The sequence below is a fragment of the Leopardus geoffroyi genome, chromosome C2, assembly GCF_018350155.1.
Source record: "Leopardus geoffroyi isolate Oge1 chromosome C2, O.geoffroyi_Oge1_pat1.0, whole genome shotgun sequence".
NCBI classification, from domain to species: Eukaryota; Metazoa; Chordata; class Mammalia; order Carnivora; family Felidae; genus Leopardus; species Leopardus geoffroyi.
Window position 1 is genome coordinate 8,485,492 of NC_059333.1, and position 19,784 is coordinate 8,505,275.

General features: G+C 38.3%; 1 protein-coding gene across 9 annotated transcripts in view; it reads right to left on the reverse strand.

Annotated features, from left to right (window-relative positions):
- The window catches only part of TTC3 (tetratricopeptide repeat domain 3), a 127,745-nt gene that overhangs the window by 93,356 nt on the left and 14,605 nt on the right, over positions 1-19,784 (reverse strand). For 4 of the 9 annotated variants that reach the window (XM_045501396.1, XM_045501395.1, XM_045501398.1 and 1 more), the window contains exons 4-10: positions 19,321-19,471; positions 18,530-18,617; positions 17,232-17,285; positions 14,975-15,095; positions 12,713-12,798; positions 11,182-11,276; positions 9,989-10,051 (exon numbers count right to left, since the gene is read on the reverse strand). The exons of 2 other annotated variants lie outside the window; for them this stretch is intronic. In XM_045501396.1, coding sequence (XP_045357352.1) covers positions 9,989-10,051; positions 11,182-11,276; positions 12,713-12,798; positions 14,975-15,095; positions 17,232-17,285; positions 18,530-18,617; positions 19,321-19,471 — 658 coding nt within the window. Of the gene's footprint in view, positions 1-6,848; positions 6,870-7,100; positions 8,542-9,988; positions 10,052-11,181; positions 11,277-12,712; positions 12,799-14,974; positions 15,096-17,231; positions 17,286-18,529; positions 18,618-19,320; positions 19,472-19,784 lie in introns of those variants that run through there. 3 more of the 9 variants (XM_045501397.1, XM_045501402.1, XM_045501403.1) reach the window with 3 other exon arrangements.

Consider the following 19,784-nt stretch of genomic DNA (forward strand, 5'->3'; position numbering starts at 1 on the left):
CTGCACTATTTTTGCGTGTCAGCCAGACTTCTGATCTCCAAAAATATAATTCCCAGATCTTTCACACATCAGCTAAGCTGCAGCGGACAGAGCCTGAAAACTGAAACACAGATGGAAGTTAAATTCAGTACAATCGCTAACTCAATTGGGATTATTTAGGAAGTTCTTAACCTCTCTGGCCCGCTTTCTCACATGTAAAACGAGGGTGATAATTATAATTATTGTAAGCCAATCACAGCAATCTCACTCTCCTCTGCACTGACTAGTTTTGAGGTAGTCCTATAACCCAGAGCTGGCCAATGAGAGCTCAGAGGGCTCATCACTCAAAAAGAGATTACAAGGAAGAATAAAGCTAGGTAACTTACATTGCCAGATAGCAGTAGCTTCCACCAGACTATATACAGTTAAAAAAAAAAAAAAGTCTATCTAAACACAGATGACCTGACCAACAGATTAGTACAAACAAATCAGAAACAGATGCTTACATATAGTCACCTGATCTACTTGACAAAGATGAGCACTGCTGTGCATGGAGAAAACATACATTCTTAAGAAACAGTGATGAGTCAATTAGACATCCATGTCCATCCTGAACCCTACCTCACACTAAATACAAAAACCAACTCCAGGTAGACTATACGTCTAAGTGTGAAAGTTAAAAAATCAAGATTTTGAAAGAAACAGAACATTCTGGTGATGTTAGAGAAAGCAAAGGTTATAAACAGAACCCAAAAAGTGCTTATCATAAAGGAAAAAACTGATACATGGCACTATATTGAAGTTAGTGTCATCTGTTTGTGAAAACAAAACATCAAAAGTGAAAAGGCAAGCCACAGAATGTGAGAAGCTATTTGTAACACATATATTTGACCAATGACTCATATCCAAAATAAATTTTTTTAAAACCTAATGAATAAGACATTCAACTCAAAAGAAAAGAAAATATCCAAACAGGCACTTCACAAAAGAGAATATCCGAATGGTCGATAAGCGTATGAAAAGATGCTCAACTTAAATATCCTTGATCAACTTAAGGAAATGCAAATTAAAATCACAGCAATGTGTCATTACATACCCATCAGAATGTCTAAATGAAATGACACAAAATAGTAAGTGTCAGTGAGGACGTGGAACTGAAACTCTCATATACTGCTGGCAGGAGTATAAAATGATACAACCAGACAGGAAATTATGTAGGAAAGCTGCATATAAGCATACTTTCATCCCAGCAACTCCACTCCTTATATTCTCAACAGAAATGAATACGTATGTTCACAATGATACTATCTGTAAAAGCCAAATACTAGAAACTACCCAAATGCCCATCAACATTAGAATGGATAAAATGTGGTATATTCATGCAATAGATGAACACTTTACAACTACATGCAACAATATGGATCTCAAAAACAATGCTGAATGCCAAACATAAAAGAGCACATACCATATGATTATTTACATTGCACAAAAACAGGCAAAACTAACCCGTAGCGCTGGAAGCTGGGATAGTAGTTATCCTGGGGGAGGAGGTGGGCAGACTGGGAAGAGGAAAAAAGCAGACTTCTGGGGCTGTGATCTGGGTGCCGATCTTACACACGTAAGGTGCCGGGACCTTACACATGTAAGGTTTCTGAAAATTCAACCTATATACTTATGAATCATATGCTTCGCAGTATGTGTACTTTTCTTTTTTCTGAAGATTGCATGAGCCATTCTTTTTGCTGGAGACTAGAATGTCCAGTTTGTCTGAAATACAGTAGCCAGACTAAGGTCCAAGTCACACAGTGGGGCTAAAAAAATCCTAGGTCTTTGAGGACATTGTTGAGCAACTAAATACACAACCCTAGAGCCACGTTCTTCTGGATTTGTTGAACGAGGTTAAGTTTTCTTCACCATTTAAACAGGGTTTTCTACTATTTGCAACCAAACACATCATGACAGAATGGCATATCTCGTCTCATTACTTCTCTCCCTAGGTACTTTTAACAGCTGCCTATACTGTTACATTTCCTCTTATCTCAACCCACTCCAACCCAGCATCCATTCCAAGCTTCCCACAGACAGATCTCCCTATGGGAACTAGAAGATGTTCATATTGCTCAATCTAAATTCCATTTGGCTTCTCAGCAACAGGCACTACTGGCCACTCTCTCCCTCTTGCTTTCACGACATCACGCTTCCAGTTTTCCTCTTACCTCTCTGGCTACCTCTTAACAGTCTCCATGCAGGTTCATCTTCCCTTAATTGGCCACTATTTGTGTCCCTCAAGGCTCAGTCCTAGTTCTCAGCTCATCCTCACTCTAGACCAGTGGGTCTCAGCCTTGGTTACACATGAGTACTATTTGGGGGGCTGCTAGAAGCCCAATTAATCAAAAATCTCTGGGTTGGGGGTATTTCTTCCAAGCTCAATTCCAGGGCACAATAAAAGTTGAGAACCGTCTCCCCAAGCAACCTCACCCACATCTACAACTTTAAATCATCTAGGTTAACTATCCCAGTATTTGTCTCCTGCCCAAACCTCTCCCTGGAGTGGCAGACCCACCTAACTCATTGCCGACGTGACATTCCAACTGGAATCCTTCAAGGACACTTTAAATCAGGATGTCCAAGAGTGAAGTCAAGTTCTATTTCCTACAAATGTATCTCTTCTAGTGAGCTCAGTATTACAGAGTAAGCCCAAAATCTATGAAGTGGCTGAAGGCAGAAACTTCATAATAGTTCCAAACACCAAACCATAAGCAACCTCTGTCCCTTCTACTTTCAAAGTATGTCAAATCCTTCCGCTTCTCCATTTCCACTACCATTACCCTGCTCCAAGCTACCATCATCTCTGGCCTAGAGTACTGCAATAGCCTCCTAACCCACATTCTTTCTGCATCCCCTCCAAACCCATTCTCCTCACTACAACTAGACTGATCTTTTTAAGGTATTAATCGTGCCATCTCCCCTCAATTTAAAATCTTTTACTCACTTCTTGATGTTCTTAAAGGCCAACAGTCTTAATGAAGCCTACAAGACCCTCCCTGGTCTCGCCCCTGACCACCACTCCCCTCCTCCTCTGTATTCAGGCCACCCAGCACACTACTAATTCCATGAATGCAACGTCCTCCCTCCCACCATTGGCCCACCGTCTAGAATACAGTGGGAACTATGTCTGTTTTTGCCCATTTCTGACAGAGCTAAAAGCAGAACTCCCATCATACTGGCTGAATCAATGTTGAATGTTATTGTTATTATAATTTATATAATATACAATACTACAACTATAGTACTATATTACAATCACGTTGTAAATACTATATTCATTAGTGCCTGTGTATATAAATATATAAGAACACTAACATATTTTCACATTTACTAGCACATGACCACATCCTCCTACTAAAACAAACTGGGCATAGTAAATTACATGGGGTTACTGCTCATCCAACCTGGTACAGCCTGAAACCTAAACACTCTGGAGAGCAGGTATGCCTTTAGGAACAGCAATACCCTGAACAATACATCTCTGAAAACAGGAAACAAGAAATGCAAATGGCTACTTACTCTTAAAGACTGTGTGACATAATGGTGAGAGTACTGAACAGAAGGTAAGAGAGAGTTCTAGCCTAGATGATCCAACTGAATACCTGTTACATGGCAAAGTGTTCTCTCTCCAGCCCCTTCACCTATTTCTTCATATGTGACGTGCTACATTTTGCCTTAAAATGTTAGGAATGAATAGGTATTGTCCCCTCCTCTAGCTTCCATGTGGATTTGCTAGATGAACCATTTCTGAGCTATCTCCTTCCCCACCCCTAACTTTTCCCCGGAGGATGAATAATAACTACCTAGTGGAGGGGGAGGGGTACAAATCATAGTGGCGTAGCCTCTTCTTTTTCTCTTTGGAATCTTCGACTGAACACCATCATAACACCAGATTCCCTTTTCCTCCAAGCTTAAAGTTCATAAAGGTCGCTGTAGCCAGTTCTGTCTGTGATCATGGTTGAATAAGTCACTTAGCTATGAGACTATCCTGATAAAGCTCCGTTCTCTAAAAACTGGATCAGCATTAGAGGTAAGACTGGATCACCATTTGCCTGTCTTCTGTTTCCATCTCTTAACTGATTCTGGACTTGGGAGGGACAGGGGATGCTATTTATTGACTCTCTCAAATCACAATATATGTAAGGACTTTGCAAGACATAAAAGGATCATCACTTTTTTCATTCCCTATTATAAGTCATCACTATCAGGGACTGACCAGACCAACAAAGAAATAGTAATACTCCTCCTCAAGTTCACAGATCTTACAACGAAGCGACAAAAGCAGGATTCAGATGTAATGGTCATTCACTGCCAAATAAGCAGTGACTGATAACCATCAACTGAATAAACACATACACTATATATCAAAAGTTATCATCTGGAATTAAAATTATATAAACTCTTTCATCCAAGTGAAAGCAATCAGCAATTTCTCTACAGATATACTTGTACCTGAGTGCAGAATATAAGTAAAAGGATAATCATTACAGAGCTGTAATTTTTTTTAACTAGAAATAATTTATATTCTAATACAAACTAACCAAAGCATGAGTAATCCATTTCGTAAAAGACTATGGAGCCATGAACATAAACAAGGGCACATCTCTATATACACTGATATGCAACAAGCTCCAAGATTTAAGTATTAGGTGGAAAAAAGTGCAACAGTGTGTAGAGCATGCTCCTATGTTAAAATATATATATTTTAACACACACACAAGGAATATATTTTAACACACACACACACACACACACGAACATTACATTGAACCAAACGAAACTGCCTATATTCTGACTTATAAAAATGGCAACTGCATTTGATTCAACATAATAAGCGCTTATATAGGCATAAGACGTTATGGAAACACATAAGGATCTGAAAAGATGAATTAGGGCAGGGGTCTGAGCTTGGCAAGAGTTTTCAGTTCATTCTTTTGTACTCTTAACTTCTTACGATGTGCATGTGCATTACTGCTTTTTAAAAGCACAAAGAAGACTGAAAAAATAAATTCAAAAGGTTCAAAAGCAAATTCAGCAGCTTGTAAAAATAAAGAGCCCGTAAAAGAAAGAGAGCAGCATGAGCAAAAATGCACCAAACCAAAACACTCACAGTGACATTCCTCACACACACTAGGATTTTTTTAAATAGGCTCTAGGCCCAATGTGAGGCTCAAACTCATGACCCCAAGATCAAGAGTTCAAGAGTCACACATGCTTTACTGACTGAGCCAGTCAAGCACCACACACTAGGATTTTTTTAAGTTCTCGCAGGAACATACAATTGACTTGATTTATGCCTCTGGCCTCAGAGAAATTCAGAAAGACACCAAAGAAACAAAAACAAAAAAACAGAAGTCATTTAAAGTCTATCTTCCTGCTATTAATCACAAGTTGAATCTAAAAGAAGAGAACGTATTATGATGGGTAATTAAATAGTGAAGGGTCAAAGTAAATACCAAGTTTAAAGCTCGATAATTTTCCAAAGTAAATTGAAAAAAAAAACATCCAAGGCTAAACTTTCCCTTTCTCCAATTACATTTCCCCTTACACAGTTTATCACATCCCATCAAAGAATGCAGATTTCCACGTGAGTACCAGAAGGAATGAAACAGCAAGGAGGCACAGCCTAATCACATACCTCGCTTAAGTACCATAACTACAGAAGCCGTAGATATGTCTAATTGCTTTTTCTACATTCTCCTTTAAACTAAAAACAGCTGATTACTTCAATTAAAACTACCACTCTAGGGGCACCTGGGTGGCTCAGTTGGTTAAGCATCCGACTTCAGCTCAGGTCATGATCTCACAGTCTGTGAGTTCAAGCCCCGCGTTGGGCTCTGTGCTGACAGCTCAGAGCCCGGAGCCTGCTTCAGATTCTGTGTCTCCCTCTCTCCCTGCCCCTCCCCTGCTCATGCTCTCTCTCAAAAATAAATAAAAACATTAAAAAAAAACTATCACTCTATAATGCTCTGTAACTGCCAAATCGTATTTGAAAAGTAAACTTCTGGAAGACATGAATAAAAGGACATCTCAGCCACACCAGGCATTTTGGGGTACACTGCACAGTCCTGAGCCTGAAGTATTCAGCAGATGCTGTAGCAGGAGATAGAGTATTTCCACACACACCACGCCCCTCACCCCAATCCCGTTCCAAGGATTCCCCAAGTGCGACATCTGCAGACCTGGAGGTGCACGTGTCTGATGAATGGGAAGAGTTCAGGTGGGCTCTTGGCCTCACCTACACTCACCCAAAGGTGACCTGATTTACAAACTGTGACTATCTGGCATTAAAACCACACCACCACCATTTTGACCATTTCTGAATGAAGCATTTTCCCCACACACCTCACATCCGGCTCCCCACCTTTGGTCTTAAAATACTTATTATTTCTCTTCTTTCAAGATTACTTTCCACTTATTTTATCCTTGATGTTTAGGGAACGCTGCTTTTTTCTTTTTTCATCTTATCATGTGCATTTTCAATTTCACCGTATCACTTTTTATCACATACTTCAAGTATACATAAAAGTACAAAGAATAACATTAATATAGTCAACACCCATGTACCAGCTTAGCAAGATCTTAACATTTTGCCACATTCACTTCAGATCTTTTTGCAGAACTTTGTTACAGTTGACATCCACTGTGTATCATCTTTCTTATCTCCGGTCCTTTTCCCTCCTTCCCTCCCCAGGAGACAGCCACTCCCCTAGTGTTTAACATGCCCATGCATTTTAAAAAGTTTTAATACACACTATGTATTAATTGTGGATATGTAAGTCATTTTGCATATTTTGAACATTATATAAATGGCATCATACCATACAAATCATTCTGCAACTTGCTTTTTCACTCAGCATTGTCATCATTTTAACTGCTACATAAGATTCCATTGTATGAATATACCATCATTTGTTTATCCATTCCCCCACTGATGGACATTTGAGTTGTTTCCATTCCTTTACTCTTACAAACAATGCTATCGTGAAGGCTTGCACGTATCTTCTTGGGGACACGTCTGAGTTTGGAGGATATGAGCCTAGAAGTGGGCTGCAGAGTATGCACATCTTCACCTTGCCAAATTGCTGTCCAAAGTGATTGCACCAATTTATATTTTCTCCGGCGGAGTACGCAAGTTTCCTTTGTTCCACATCCTCTCAAACACTTGGAATTATGAAGCTTTAAAAATTTTTGCCAATCTGATGGACATGAAAAAAAGACTCACGGTTTGTAATCAGCATGTCCTATAAGGATATTAATGTTTATTGACTATTTGAAGCATTTATTTTTAATTTTCTTTTCAGCTTTCACATTACCCTTTGATTCTACCATCACCCGTCCATGGGGATTAGTAGTAGAGACCCTGCATCCAGGCTGTCTGGGTTTAAATTCTGGCCCCATCACACCCACCTAGTATCTGAGAACACTTTACTTGACCTCCCCATTCCTGTTTCCTCATCTAAAAAGAGTCAGGAGCAACCACCTCACGGGGTCGTGGAGGGTTGTTGAGCTTGTGTGTGTAAAGTGCTCAGAACAGTGCTGGGGGCGGGGGGTGGTGGTGGTGGTGGTTGGAGGCTTTACCCTCAGGTGTCCCACAGCTGCTCAGCCAGATTCCCATGACAGATCTACCAAACCTCAGATGTGAGACCTTCAAAACATCTCAACCACGGTAACTCAGCTAAAGGGCATGGGTCCTTCTGCTGTCAATGACACGAGTGAATCACTGGCAACGTGTTCCTTCCTGAAGTCACACTATCTACTCACTTAATCAGGAATGAAACGTACTGTGGACTCAGAAAACATCCCTAGGTTACTGAGCAAGTCATGTAAACAATGTGTGAGAAGGTGGGAAACACCAACAAACCCGTGTGGCACAATATTTCTGACATTACATTGGCATCCAATACATATTGGTGATCACCTAAGAAGGAAATGCTGCTGACCTGCCTCTAGTGAAAACTTCGATGGTGTCGAACCACAAGCTAGACCATCAGGAAGTCAGTACAAGGATGGACACACAACCCTGCTTTTAACCTTTACCTCACCAGGCTACCTGGCTTCTGTATTTCTACTTTGATGCACCTCGTTTGCAGCACAGTTTTAAGAGGATCCTCCTTGAATGTCTAGCATTCAACACTCGTGAAAGAGGGCAGAAACCCCCTGGCTGGCCTCTCAGCTCTCGAAGCTCCCCTATGCAGAGCGGATGACCTTTTGCCCAATCAACATTTCGATTTTCACAAGAGGCTAGCCAAGTTGCCAACCTATTCATCTTGAAAGCACACAGATTCACCATCAAACAGCATAGGATATCTGCAATTCTGGACCTAGCCAGACGCAATAACCTAAGGACATTTGCAGCTCATTTCTTGTCAGAACCAGTTGAGGACAGTGGTATTGATGGAAGACTGTGTCAAGCCCATCCATTCCTCTAGTCTAGATAGCCTCGGTTTATCCACGGCTTAAGCCATCTAAAAGCTGCATAACGTTAATACAGCGGTATTCTCCGAGGTGGTTGGATTACTGGTGATTTTTATTTTCTTCTTTTTAAACTCTTGTATTTTCCAAATTTTCTACCATGAGAATGTGTTCTGTTTATAATAAAAGAAAAACACATGTTATTTTTAAAAGCTACATACTTGGAACATACTCTCTTCCCCACTCCCACCTTCCCCCATCCCAATGTAAGCACTTTAACTAAAAAATCACCGGTATCAAACTCTCTGCTTTCATCAGAAAACGCCACAAAAAAATTGTGAAACCCAAAACTGCACTTTCAGAGAGTTTTCTGCTTTCACAGAAAAGTTGTGGAGGTTCTTTCTTGTCCATCACTCAATTCAAGTTACTTGTAAGCCATCTAAGAAATTTCTTCCAGAACTAAACATCAGGAAAATTGTTTCACCCGAACAACTTCTGTCCTCCTTCTTCATGGACAGTGAAAAATCTCGTGTAACTTGTCAGGTTTTCTCCTTTTATTTTGGCAATAGAAAGGTCAAACACAAATATGAATTATAACTAATAACTTTACAGGACTTTATGCCTATGCAGCTTTACTCTGAGGATCCCCAGCTCTAAACTGGCTTTTTAGTTTGTCTTGTTGTGCTTGTAATATTCTTCTACTGAGTGCATACATTCCTGCAGCCACTCTAAGCCCATCTTACGGTATGGCAGGATATAACTAAACGTAATAGCATATACTGTTCACTACTAATGCTTGTGATATTATCCTAAAAATTTTTAATTGAGGAACAACAAAATCATGGCACAGTGTCAACAATCTTTCTCAACTAATACATAAAATCTCAATGCAACGTAAGAAACTAAGACTGAATTACATAAATCATAGTTCAAGTCTCATAGCTAAACCATTAAATATCTTTTCTTTCTTTCACTTATAAGTAAGATTTACTTAATTTTTTATATCAAGATATAGGAAAGAAACAGCAAAAATTCTTCCAGAATTATAAAGATCAATTAAAGGAGCAAAAGGAGGTAACACAGGAACACCTGGGATTCTCTCTCTCTCTCCCCCCCTCTCCCACTCATGCTTTCTCTCTCAAAATAAATAAACTTAAAAAAAAGGGGGGAGTAACATAGATATTATAAACACAAACTTTGATACCATCAGATAAGATCTGTGTTCAAATCCTGACATCACTACTTACTAATAGTATGAGCCCCCCCAAATTTCAATGTGGAGAATAACATTACCTATTAAGTGTGTTATGAGAATTAAGAAACACATGTAAAAGTACTGAAAAAAGCATACATGTTATCCATTCAATCAACAGCTGCTGCTGTCATTGTTGTTCTATATAAAGCCTATAGAGCCCCTTTAACCATTTAACTATTTCTGCCAAAACTACTGAAGGATTTTCTTGTCTACCTGCAAAACAGAAATATTTCTCAAAAATGGGTAGTTTAGCATAATAGCTCAGTGACTGGGGTACTCTAACCAACTTACCTAAACTGTCCGGTGCGAAGAAAACAAAGAGCTCGGTTACCATAAAGAAGGTGATTTTCAGGTCTTTAAAAGAAATAATGTTTAGTCAGGAAAGTACATTACATACAAAACAAATAAAAAGCACACAGAAAACATAAGGCAGGAAAAACTTCTCAAAACCTTTACATCTATGTGGCAGAGCAGAAGGAATACAGGATTTGGAGACCTAATTGGCTAAGTCCTGGTTCCTTCACTTCCTACCATAGTAACTTTATTCAAATCAATCTATATTTCCCTGTATTCAAAATGTTCTACTATTTCTGCCTAGCTCATAGGGATGCTGTGAAGATAAAATAAGGCATAATAAAAAGTTAGCAAACCACAAGTGTGGCATAGGTACAAAGGACAGAATTATACTCACATAAGTCAGGACTATACCACTTTGACAAAGAACTCTGAAAGTCTTTAAACTACAACAATAATTTAAACAGCTTCATTTCACATTTTATCCTTTCTAGTTTTATCTGTTTCTTTCCTCAGAGCAGAGCAGCAGCCTTCCAGGTGTGGTGTGCTACCTTGAGTCACTCATTCCCCATGGAGATGGGCAAGGCACGAAAGAGAGTAGCTGTCTACAACACATCCTCCAAAGGCTGCTACAATACTAGGTGGCCCAGCTAATATGTCAGTAGGAACCAAATATGAGTTACACATGCAGGAATGCTACAAAATTCTAGCAGCTGAGCAAACAGAAGATGAGGTAGAAAAAATACACACCTTCTCTCAACAATCCCAACTATTATCCTTTAAAAGTTCCCTCTTAGGAAGCAAAACTTCCCAAATGGGAATTTTTAATGGGAATCTTAAGTATTAGTAACTAACCCTTTTTGATCAGTTAACGATCTGGAAGATATCAGCTAAAGGCAAAATGAGAACAAGAAAAAAACAGATGACCCTATACTGGAAAGCTTGAGAGAAAATGGGGTAGGGTAGAAATAATATGCACAATCCTGCCTGACTTGCTTAAATTCTACTGCTCGGTTAAGTTCATCGACCCAGGTCATCCCTAATACTTCTGGTGCCTAAGGGCGAGAACATCTATTCCACTTGGCAAACTGAAATTACTCTCTAATTCCTTGCCTTGTTTTTATTTCTCCTGACTAGCATTCTAACTTGATCTGCCACACAAAAAGGATCTCGTTCTATTTTGCTCTTACCTATATTCAATGGCTCTGGTGTAATAGATAATAGCTATATCAAATCTTTCTTTTGAAAACTCTTCATTTCCTTTCATTTTCATTAGTTCTCCTTGCTGAGAAACCAAGGTGAAAGAAGACTCATAAATTAAATGCAAAGGCAATCAAGAATCCAATATCTAGGAAAAATAGTTCTAGGTTTTTGTCATTGACAATAGAAATAACCTGGGGTATTTATGTGGAAAAGGGGAATGCAATACCCAATATGTTGGTATATATATTTAAAGAAACCAGTCTCTGACGATTCAATGCTAACTTTGTTAAAGGAATATTAGAAAGTAAAACCACGTTATGAATAACTACTAATAATTAATCTCCTTGTTATAGTATTTGGCAGGCCCACTTTTAAATATACCTACTGAGCCTGCCACACAGCAGGGAAAAAAGCAGATGCAAGAGTTAGAAAATGTGATATTATTTAGGGGCACCTGGGCGGCTCAGTCAGTTGAGTATCCAACTCTTGATTTCAGCTCAAGTCATGATCTCACAATTCCGTGAGTTCAAGCTCCATGTAAGGCTCTGTGCTGACAGTACAGAGCCTGCTTGCAATTCTCTTTCTCCCTCTCTCTGCCCCTCCCCTGCTTGTGTGCTGGCGTGCACGCACTCTTTCTCTCTCAAAATAAATAAACTTAAAAAAAAGAAAATGTGGTATTATTCAATAACCTAAGTGCCAAAAAAACCCCCAATATATAAATCAGTAACATATAGGCAATGTTGAATAGATTAATTGCCAAAAAATGAAGCAGCAAAATTAGTAAGAATGTGAAATCAAAGATGCTACAGATGCAACTAAACTTTTCACTTCAAATACTTACAGTTTCAGAATAAACAGAGTAAAATAAACTGGATCACATAAATGGCTTTAATTAGTGAATTAAATAGAACATTAAATATTTTCCTAAATCCTTCTTTAAATATTTAGTTGAATCTTATTTACTTAAGCACCCAGCTGGCTCAGTTGGTACAGCATGTGACTCTTGATTTCAGGGTTTAAGTTTGAGCCCCACACTGGGTGCAGAGATTACTTAAAAATAAAATCTTTAAATAAAAAAAAATTGTATTTCCTATGATTAAATTCTATGGCATGTGAATTACATCTTAAAAAAGCTATACCAGAGAAAATCATACTTCCTCAACTAAGTAAAAGCCTTTCAATTTAAAAAAATCAAATTTCAGTTTATAATTAACTCTTAAAATATATACAATTTGATGTTTATGTTATTCAACATTATGTGAATTTAATTTAATAATATATAAATATATATTTTAAAAATATATGTGTAACATTAGAAAAGTCTGATCAAGATGTTGTTTGCCTGTTCCAAAAAAATAAATATTCCAATTAAAATTTATTAAAAATTTCCCTCAAACCTGTTTATGAATTTTACAGTTCGTTGTGTGCTGACAGTTTTTTTGAACTTCCTTTGAATGTTAATAAAAGTTCTAACAGATAAATCTTAAAATATACTTACAAGTAAATATTTATTCTCACCTCTATACACTCCACACAATTTTGAGTTTTAAATTCTTCAAGCAAATTGCAGTTTTCTGTTATGACTTTAGTTATGTGATACTTGTCTAAATTTTATTTTTAGGAGAGAGTGAGAAAAAAAATTGGTACTGTTAATGTTCTAAAACTTAGGTTATGTAAGTCAATCCATAAAGTCAATTAATTATTATACCTTCTAAATAACATGTTTCTTGTAATCTTTTACATGTACCAAATAATACAGCTGAAAATACACAACTGAAAATGTTTTAGAACACATTATTAGATTCATTGCTTGCTATGAGTCTCATCTGTTTTATGTCTAGCATTAAAAAAAAGCACTTATTATTACATTAGTTCTAATTGTAGTTTAAATAAATGTTCGGTCATGATATTCCAAACAGGTCTCATAATTACTCAAGTCAGTTCCACAAACATTACTGAGCATGTATGCTGTACCTGGCACAATATTCAATAAAAATGTCTAACAACAAAAACAGGGAAAACTCTCTAAAATGTATTTAATGTAACAAATAATTTTAAATATCTTAATTTAACATTCTGACTCTCATGAATGAAATGTTAAAATGTTATTTGAAATACCATTCTTTTAAAAATTTAATAAACTAATTAAAACACAGTAGGTAATAACCAAAACTTATATTAAAAGTATACCAAGACTTCATTTTCTATATTTTTATCTATTCTATAAAAAATATTTTTTAACGGATAGTAATTTTATCCCAACAAAATCATAGTTAAGCCTCTACCAAACACATACATTTCCAAGGTGAAAAAAGTATCTAAAATCTAAGATATAAGAAAGAATTTTGAAAGGTCACCAAATAAAGTAATTAATAAGGGATAAAGTAAGATTACAGGATAAAAACCTAGGCTTTGAAATTAGGGAATCTTGACCTCTCACCTAGGCTGTACTACTCACTAGATTGCAGAAATATCACTTAACCTCCCAAAGCCTTAGTTTGCTTACTTCTAAAATAAGGACAACAGCAGCTACCATAAGACAGCTATTGTAAAGAAGAGAACAGAGAAAGAGCGTTGGAACCGAGTCCACATGGGTGCCTGATGGGATACTGCTCCTCCACTTTTACCATAAAATCTACCCTGTAATTAAAGGCCTCCAGAACAATGAGGAGAACCACCTCTATCAGCCCAGCCTTCATGTTTAAGCTTAATTTCTCTCTACCACTTACATTAAACAGCATAAGACTCGACCTCTTCTCAGTGGGGATGGCAAATTACCAGTCATCATCAACTAAGGAGCCAAATATCTTCTGCTTCAAGATCCCTATAGCTAGGGGCACCTGGGTGGCTCAGTCAGTAAGTGCCCAACTTCAGCTCAGGTCAGGACCTCGCAGTTCGGGAGTTCCAGCCCCGCACTGGGCTCTGTGCTGACAGCTCAGAGCCCCATGTGGGGCTTGAACTCAGGAACCGTGAGATCATGACCTGAGCCGAAGTCAGATGCTTAACCGACTGAGCCACCCAAGTGCCCCCTTATTTCTCTTTTGAATGAGAATACATAAAGTGCCAGTTGTGATCTCTTTTTCTGGGTATTATATATAATAACATGACATTCATTAGGTAGGATTTTTAGAAGTATGATGTCATAAAAAACATTAAGACAGGAAGTACAGAAGAATAAAACTATAAGCTTAAAGTTCTCTTATTCAGGCTTTTCTCTTATTCACAAGAGAAAAACATTTTTTTAAATCCTAATATAGGGATGCCTGGGTGGCTCAGTCGGTTGAGGACCTAACGTGGCTCAGGTCATTATCTCGCGGTTCATGAGTTCAAGCTCCATGTTGGGCTCTGTACTGACAGCTGAGCCTGGAGTCTGCTTTGGATTCTGTGTCTCCCTCTCTCTCTGCCCCTCTCCTGCTTGTGCTCTGTGTTCCTCTCTCTCTCTTAAAAATAAACAAACATTAAAAAAAAATCCTAAGATGGGGCGCCTGGGTGGCGCAGTCGGTTAAGCGTCCGACTTCAGCCAGGTCACGATCTCGTGGTCCGGGAGTTCGAGCCCCGCATCGGGCTCTGGGCTGATGGCTCAGAGCCTGGAGCCTGTTTCTGATTCTGTGTCTCCCTCTCTCTCTGCCCCTCCCCCGTTCATGCTCTGTCTCTCTCTGTCCCAAAAATAAATAAACGTTGAAAAAAAAAAAATCCTAAGATAAATAACCACACATTCCATTTCCCAAATAATTCCTTTAAAAACTGAGTCAAGAAACAATTTAATGCATGTATACTTACATTCAGTGAAGAAAATACTTAACATAGGCCAACAATTGTCAACCGCTCCTAATTTAGGTAGAATTGTTACATCACCTGTGTATTTCACCCAATTCAAAGCTTCTTCCATTGCCAAGATTTTCTGTATCAAAAAGATGGATAAAGAATGTGATTTGGGTATTAACTCTAAATTTACATGTGACACCATATATGTAACATATAGCATTTAGATTCTTGATAAAAACTTACATGATCTCCTACTTTCATTACACTAGCATGCAACTTAGAACAGCTGGACCCCGATTTGTAAGTTAACAGATACCATGGACTCACACGTTACATCTTTAAGTAACCTCAGGCCACCCTCAGAGAACAGGATGCTGCTTCAATGATTACAGACCTGGAAGCTGAGGTTTACAACCTGGCCAGAGGATGCTCTATGTAGCACTAAAGTACAATAACAAAAGGTGAGTGAGGGGTCTCAGATCTCATCTAAACCAGGACTTCCACCCTTACCACAAAGTGAAAGGTATAGAGATTAAGGTTCATGAAAGGGACTGTGTATTTTAAAAACATTTTTGGAGGGCACCTGGGTGGCTCACTCGGTTAAGCACCCAACTTCAGCTCAGGTCATGATCTCGCGATTTGTGAGTTCGAGCCCCACACTGGGTTCTGTGCTGACAGCTCAGAGCCTGGAGCCTGCTTCAGATTCTGTGTCTCCCTCTCTCTCTGCCCCTACCCCGCTCATGCTCTCTCAAAAATTAACATTCAAAAAAATTTTTAATTTTTTAAGTTTATTTATTTTGAGAGAGAGAGAACACGCACAGTGGGGGAGGGGTACAAAGAAGGAGAAACAGAATCCCAAGCAGGTTCCGTACTATCAGCACAGAGCCCAACGTGGGGCTCGAACTCACGAACCGTGAGATTGTGACCTGAGCCGAGATCAAGAGTTGGACGCTTAACTGACTGAGTCCCCCAGCACCGCAGGACTGGGTATTTTAAATAGTCTGTGGCAAACAGAGAAGAGTAAGCAGATAAACAACAGAAGAAAAGCACAACTGCTCAAATGAGCATTCAGTGCAAAGATCTTCATGAAGAGTCAGGAGTTCACAAGAATGTTATTCATACTTCTGGTCTAAAATGACTTCAGGGGTGCCTGGGTAGCTCAGTCAGCTAAGTGTCTGACTTCGGCTCAGGTCATGATTTCACGGTTCGTGAATTCAAGCCCCACATCAGGCTCTGTGCTGACAGCTCAGAGCCTGGAGCCTACTTCAGATTCTGTATTTCCCTCTCTCTCTGCCCTCCTCCACTTGCACTCTGTCTTTCAAAATTAAATTAAAAAAAATAAAAATAAAAACAAACTATATATATATATACACACACACACATATATACACGTATATATGGGTATATACGTACGCATATACGTATATATACGTATATATACATATATATGTGTATACATGTGTATATACGTACACATATACGTATATATATGTATATATACATATGAGTGTGCGTGTGTGTGTGTGTGTGTATATATATATATATATGTATGTATATATATATATATATATATATATATGTATGTATATATATATATATATATATATATATGGGGCGCCTGGGTGGCTCAGTCAGTTGAGCGTCCAACTTTAGCTTAGGTCATGATCTTGCAGTTCGTGGGTTCGAGCCCCGAACTGGGCTCTGTGTTGACAGCTTGAAGCCTGGAGCCTGCTTCAGATTCTGTGGCTCCCTCTCTCTCTCTGCCCCCTCCCCGCTCATGCTCTCTTTCTGCCTCTCAAAAATAAATAAAAACATTAAAAAAACACATATATATGAAATGACTTCAGAAGTAGTGGAGTTATCGATGCTGGCATCAGGCTTAAGGGAAACAGGTAGATGTTTATGTTACCAGTAGCATTAAAAATTGGATTATTGTACCTGGAGATTATCTAGTAATTACATATCCAAAATGTTCATACTAGAGACCTAGTAATTTCATTTGGGAGAATATATGCAAGGTAAATAATCTAAAAAAGAAAAAAGAATCAACTTGTAAAAGAAGCTCAAAATTATACTACTTACACGGGAGGGAGAAGAAAATGATGCAAACCTCCAGAGTAAGGAGATTTTTTAAGCAAAATATAGAAATCGATACTACCAAATACTACATGTAAAACACTAAACATGTGAACTCGATCCATGGGCAATGACCAGTGAGATGACTGCCAGTTACTGGCAGTTGTTGTGCCTGCTTCCCATATCTAACACTTACATTTTCTATTTTATAACCAATTCTCAATAAGCCTCCAATAAAGAATGAGTCGTTCTGCAAAACAAAACAAAACAAAAAAACACAGTTATTTCCTTATTCAATGAATTACACTTGAATTTTCCAGTGGACAAAAAAAACAAAAAAACAAACAAAAAAAAAATCCTACATTTCATGAATACTGCTATGTGTTCAGAGTCCACTTCCTACAAGTACTTTCATGCCCAATTTACCTCCTAAGAACCCTGAAACAAGAATTAAGAAATAGTCTTAAATTGGCTTCTAATAATAAAATGACTCAGTGTACCTTTTAGATGTATGGATTTTAAAGTTCATTCCAAGAGAGACAGACTGCATGAGTGGTGTAGGGGCAGAGAGCAGGAGGAAGAGAGAATTCCAAGCAGGCTCTGAGCTGGCGGAACCCATGAAACCAGGAGATCATGACCTGAGCCGAAACTAAGAGTCAGAAGCTTAACCAACTGAGCCACCCAGGCACCCCACACCAAATTTTTTATAAAACTACATTGGCTGGGGCACCTGGGTGGCTCAGTTAAGTGTCCGACTTCAGCTCAGGTCATGATCTCAGTTTGTGAGTTTGAGTCCTTCATCAGGGTCTCTGCTGTCAGCGCAAAGCCCGCTTGGGATCCTCTGCCCCCTTCTCTCTGCCCTTCTCCTGCTCATGTTCTCTCGCTCTCAAAAATAAACATTAAAAAAAAAAAGCAACTACACTGGCTGACAGAAGTTATAGCAAAGGATTATCAGCAGGAAATAAATATCAGAATGTCTTTTATTTAAGTTTGCAATCAGAATAATACCAAGAAAAACACTTGGCTCCATAACCAACTGAAGTAAGAAAAACTACTAAATGGCTTTCACAGGGAAAAAAAATAACCCTCAGTGCAGTACAGGGATACTACCTCAAATACGGCATAATAAAAGTTTACCACAAAGTAGTATTTATTGTGGTGATAGTGACAGTGGCATGATTTTATAAGAGAGAACCTTGTCACTTTCAGCGACAGAAGTTCCTGTGAACCAGGAGCATACTTTCATCTGTGCCAAATTCCAGTTTCTATTCTTTACTGACAAGGAATAGTCCTGGATCTCATCATTCATGTCAGAGCCATGAAAATAGCGGTCCATCTAATCTCTCAAATACACAGCAAACTCATGGGTAGCAGAATAATGTCATGTTAAACCAAACTGAAACCATAACCTGTTAGCCACTATAAGTTACTAACGTGGCCCTGACACCCTATGAGTATTTATATTCCCTAGATATGGGGGATTCTATCACTTACCACAACTTTCTTTGCCAAATCCACAATATCTTCCATCAATTCTAGATGTTGTAATTTTTTCAAACTTATCTCAGAAGCATGAGAACTGCTTAAATACAAATTCATTTTTAAAACATCAGGTTCTTATATATAAAAATTCATTGACTTTTATACTTTACTATACATTATACCTCAATTTAAACTATTTGGAAAAAAATTCTCTCTTCACTCTAGGTAACAGTAAGTTATTTATTAAGTGGACAAAATTCTGTACTTTTTTCTCCCTTCTGTATAACAATACTCTTATTTATAAACAAGCATATTAATTTTCCCTAGGTAGGTTTCAAACCTACCATCTATGCTCTTCAGATATTCATTCGTTACCATGATTAGTCAATCATATCTAAATCCAAAGCATTAACTTTTTCCACCTTATTACATTACAGTGAAGGTGAACAATATATTAGAATAAGACATAAGAATAAGAATAAGGCTTCCAGGGGCGCCTGTGTGGCTCAGTCGGTTAAGCGGCCGACTTCAGCTCAGGTCACGATCTCGCGGTCCGTGAGTTCGAGCCCCGCGTCGGGCTCTGTGCTGACAGCTCAGAGCCTGAAGCCTGTTTCAGATTCTGTGTCTCCCTCTCTCTCTGCCCCTCCCCTGTTCATGCTCTCTCTCTGTCTCAAAAATAAATAAACGTTAAAAAAACAAAATTTTTTAAAAAGAATAAGGCTTCCATTATACTTGGTGTTCCTTAATAATGGGCAACATGCTTACAACTGTTTACACAAAACAAATAACATGTAGTAACTTACCCAGCCTCCACACAAGGATGCAACCTTGATATTACAGAACTGTGCTGACGTTGAAACAGAAGTGGCCAGAAGATGTGTATTTTAATGGCATCACAGTAATCTTGCAGGACAGAAACTGGTTTACTACACCACATATTGCAGATATCAAATTCTTAATTAGAAAAAAGTACTCAATTAATATTTTGTGCCTCGTTTTGAAATAAATCAACACTGTTAATAAAGGAAAGGTTACAACAGATATGGAAAGGTAAAAAAGAAAGGGGTGAGCAGGATAGGTGAAGGGCATTAGGAGGTAAAACTTCCGGTCATAAGACAAATAAATCACAGGGCTGTAAAGTATAGACAGGATGAGGGATATCGTCATCAGCAAGGTAATAACTCTGTATGGTAACATATGGTAACTATTATGGTGAGCATTTCCTAATATATATAAATGTTGTACACCTGAAACTAATAGAATACTG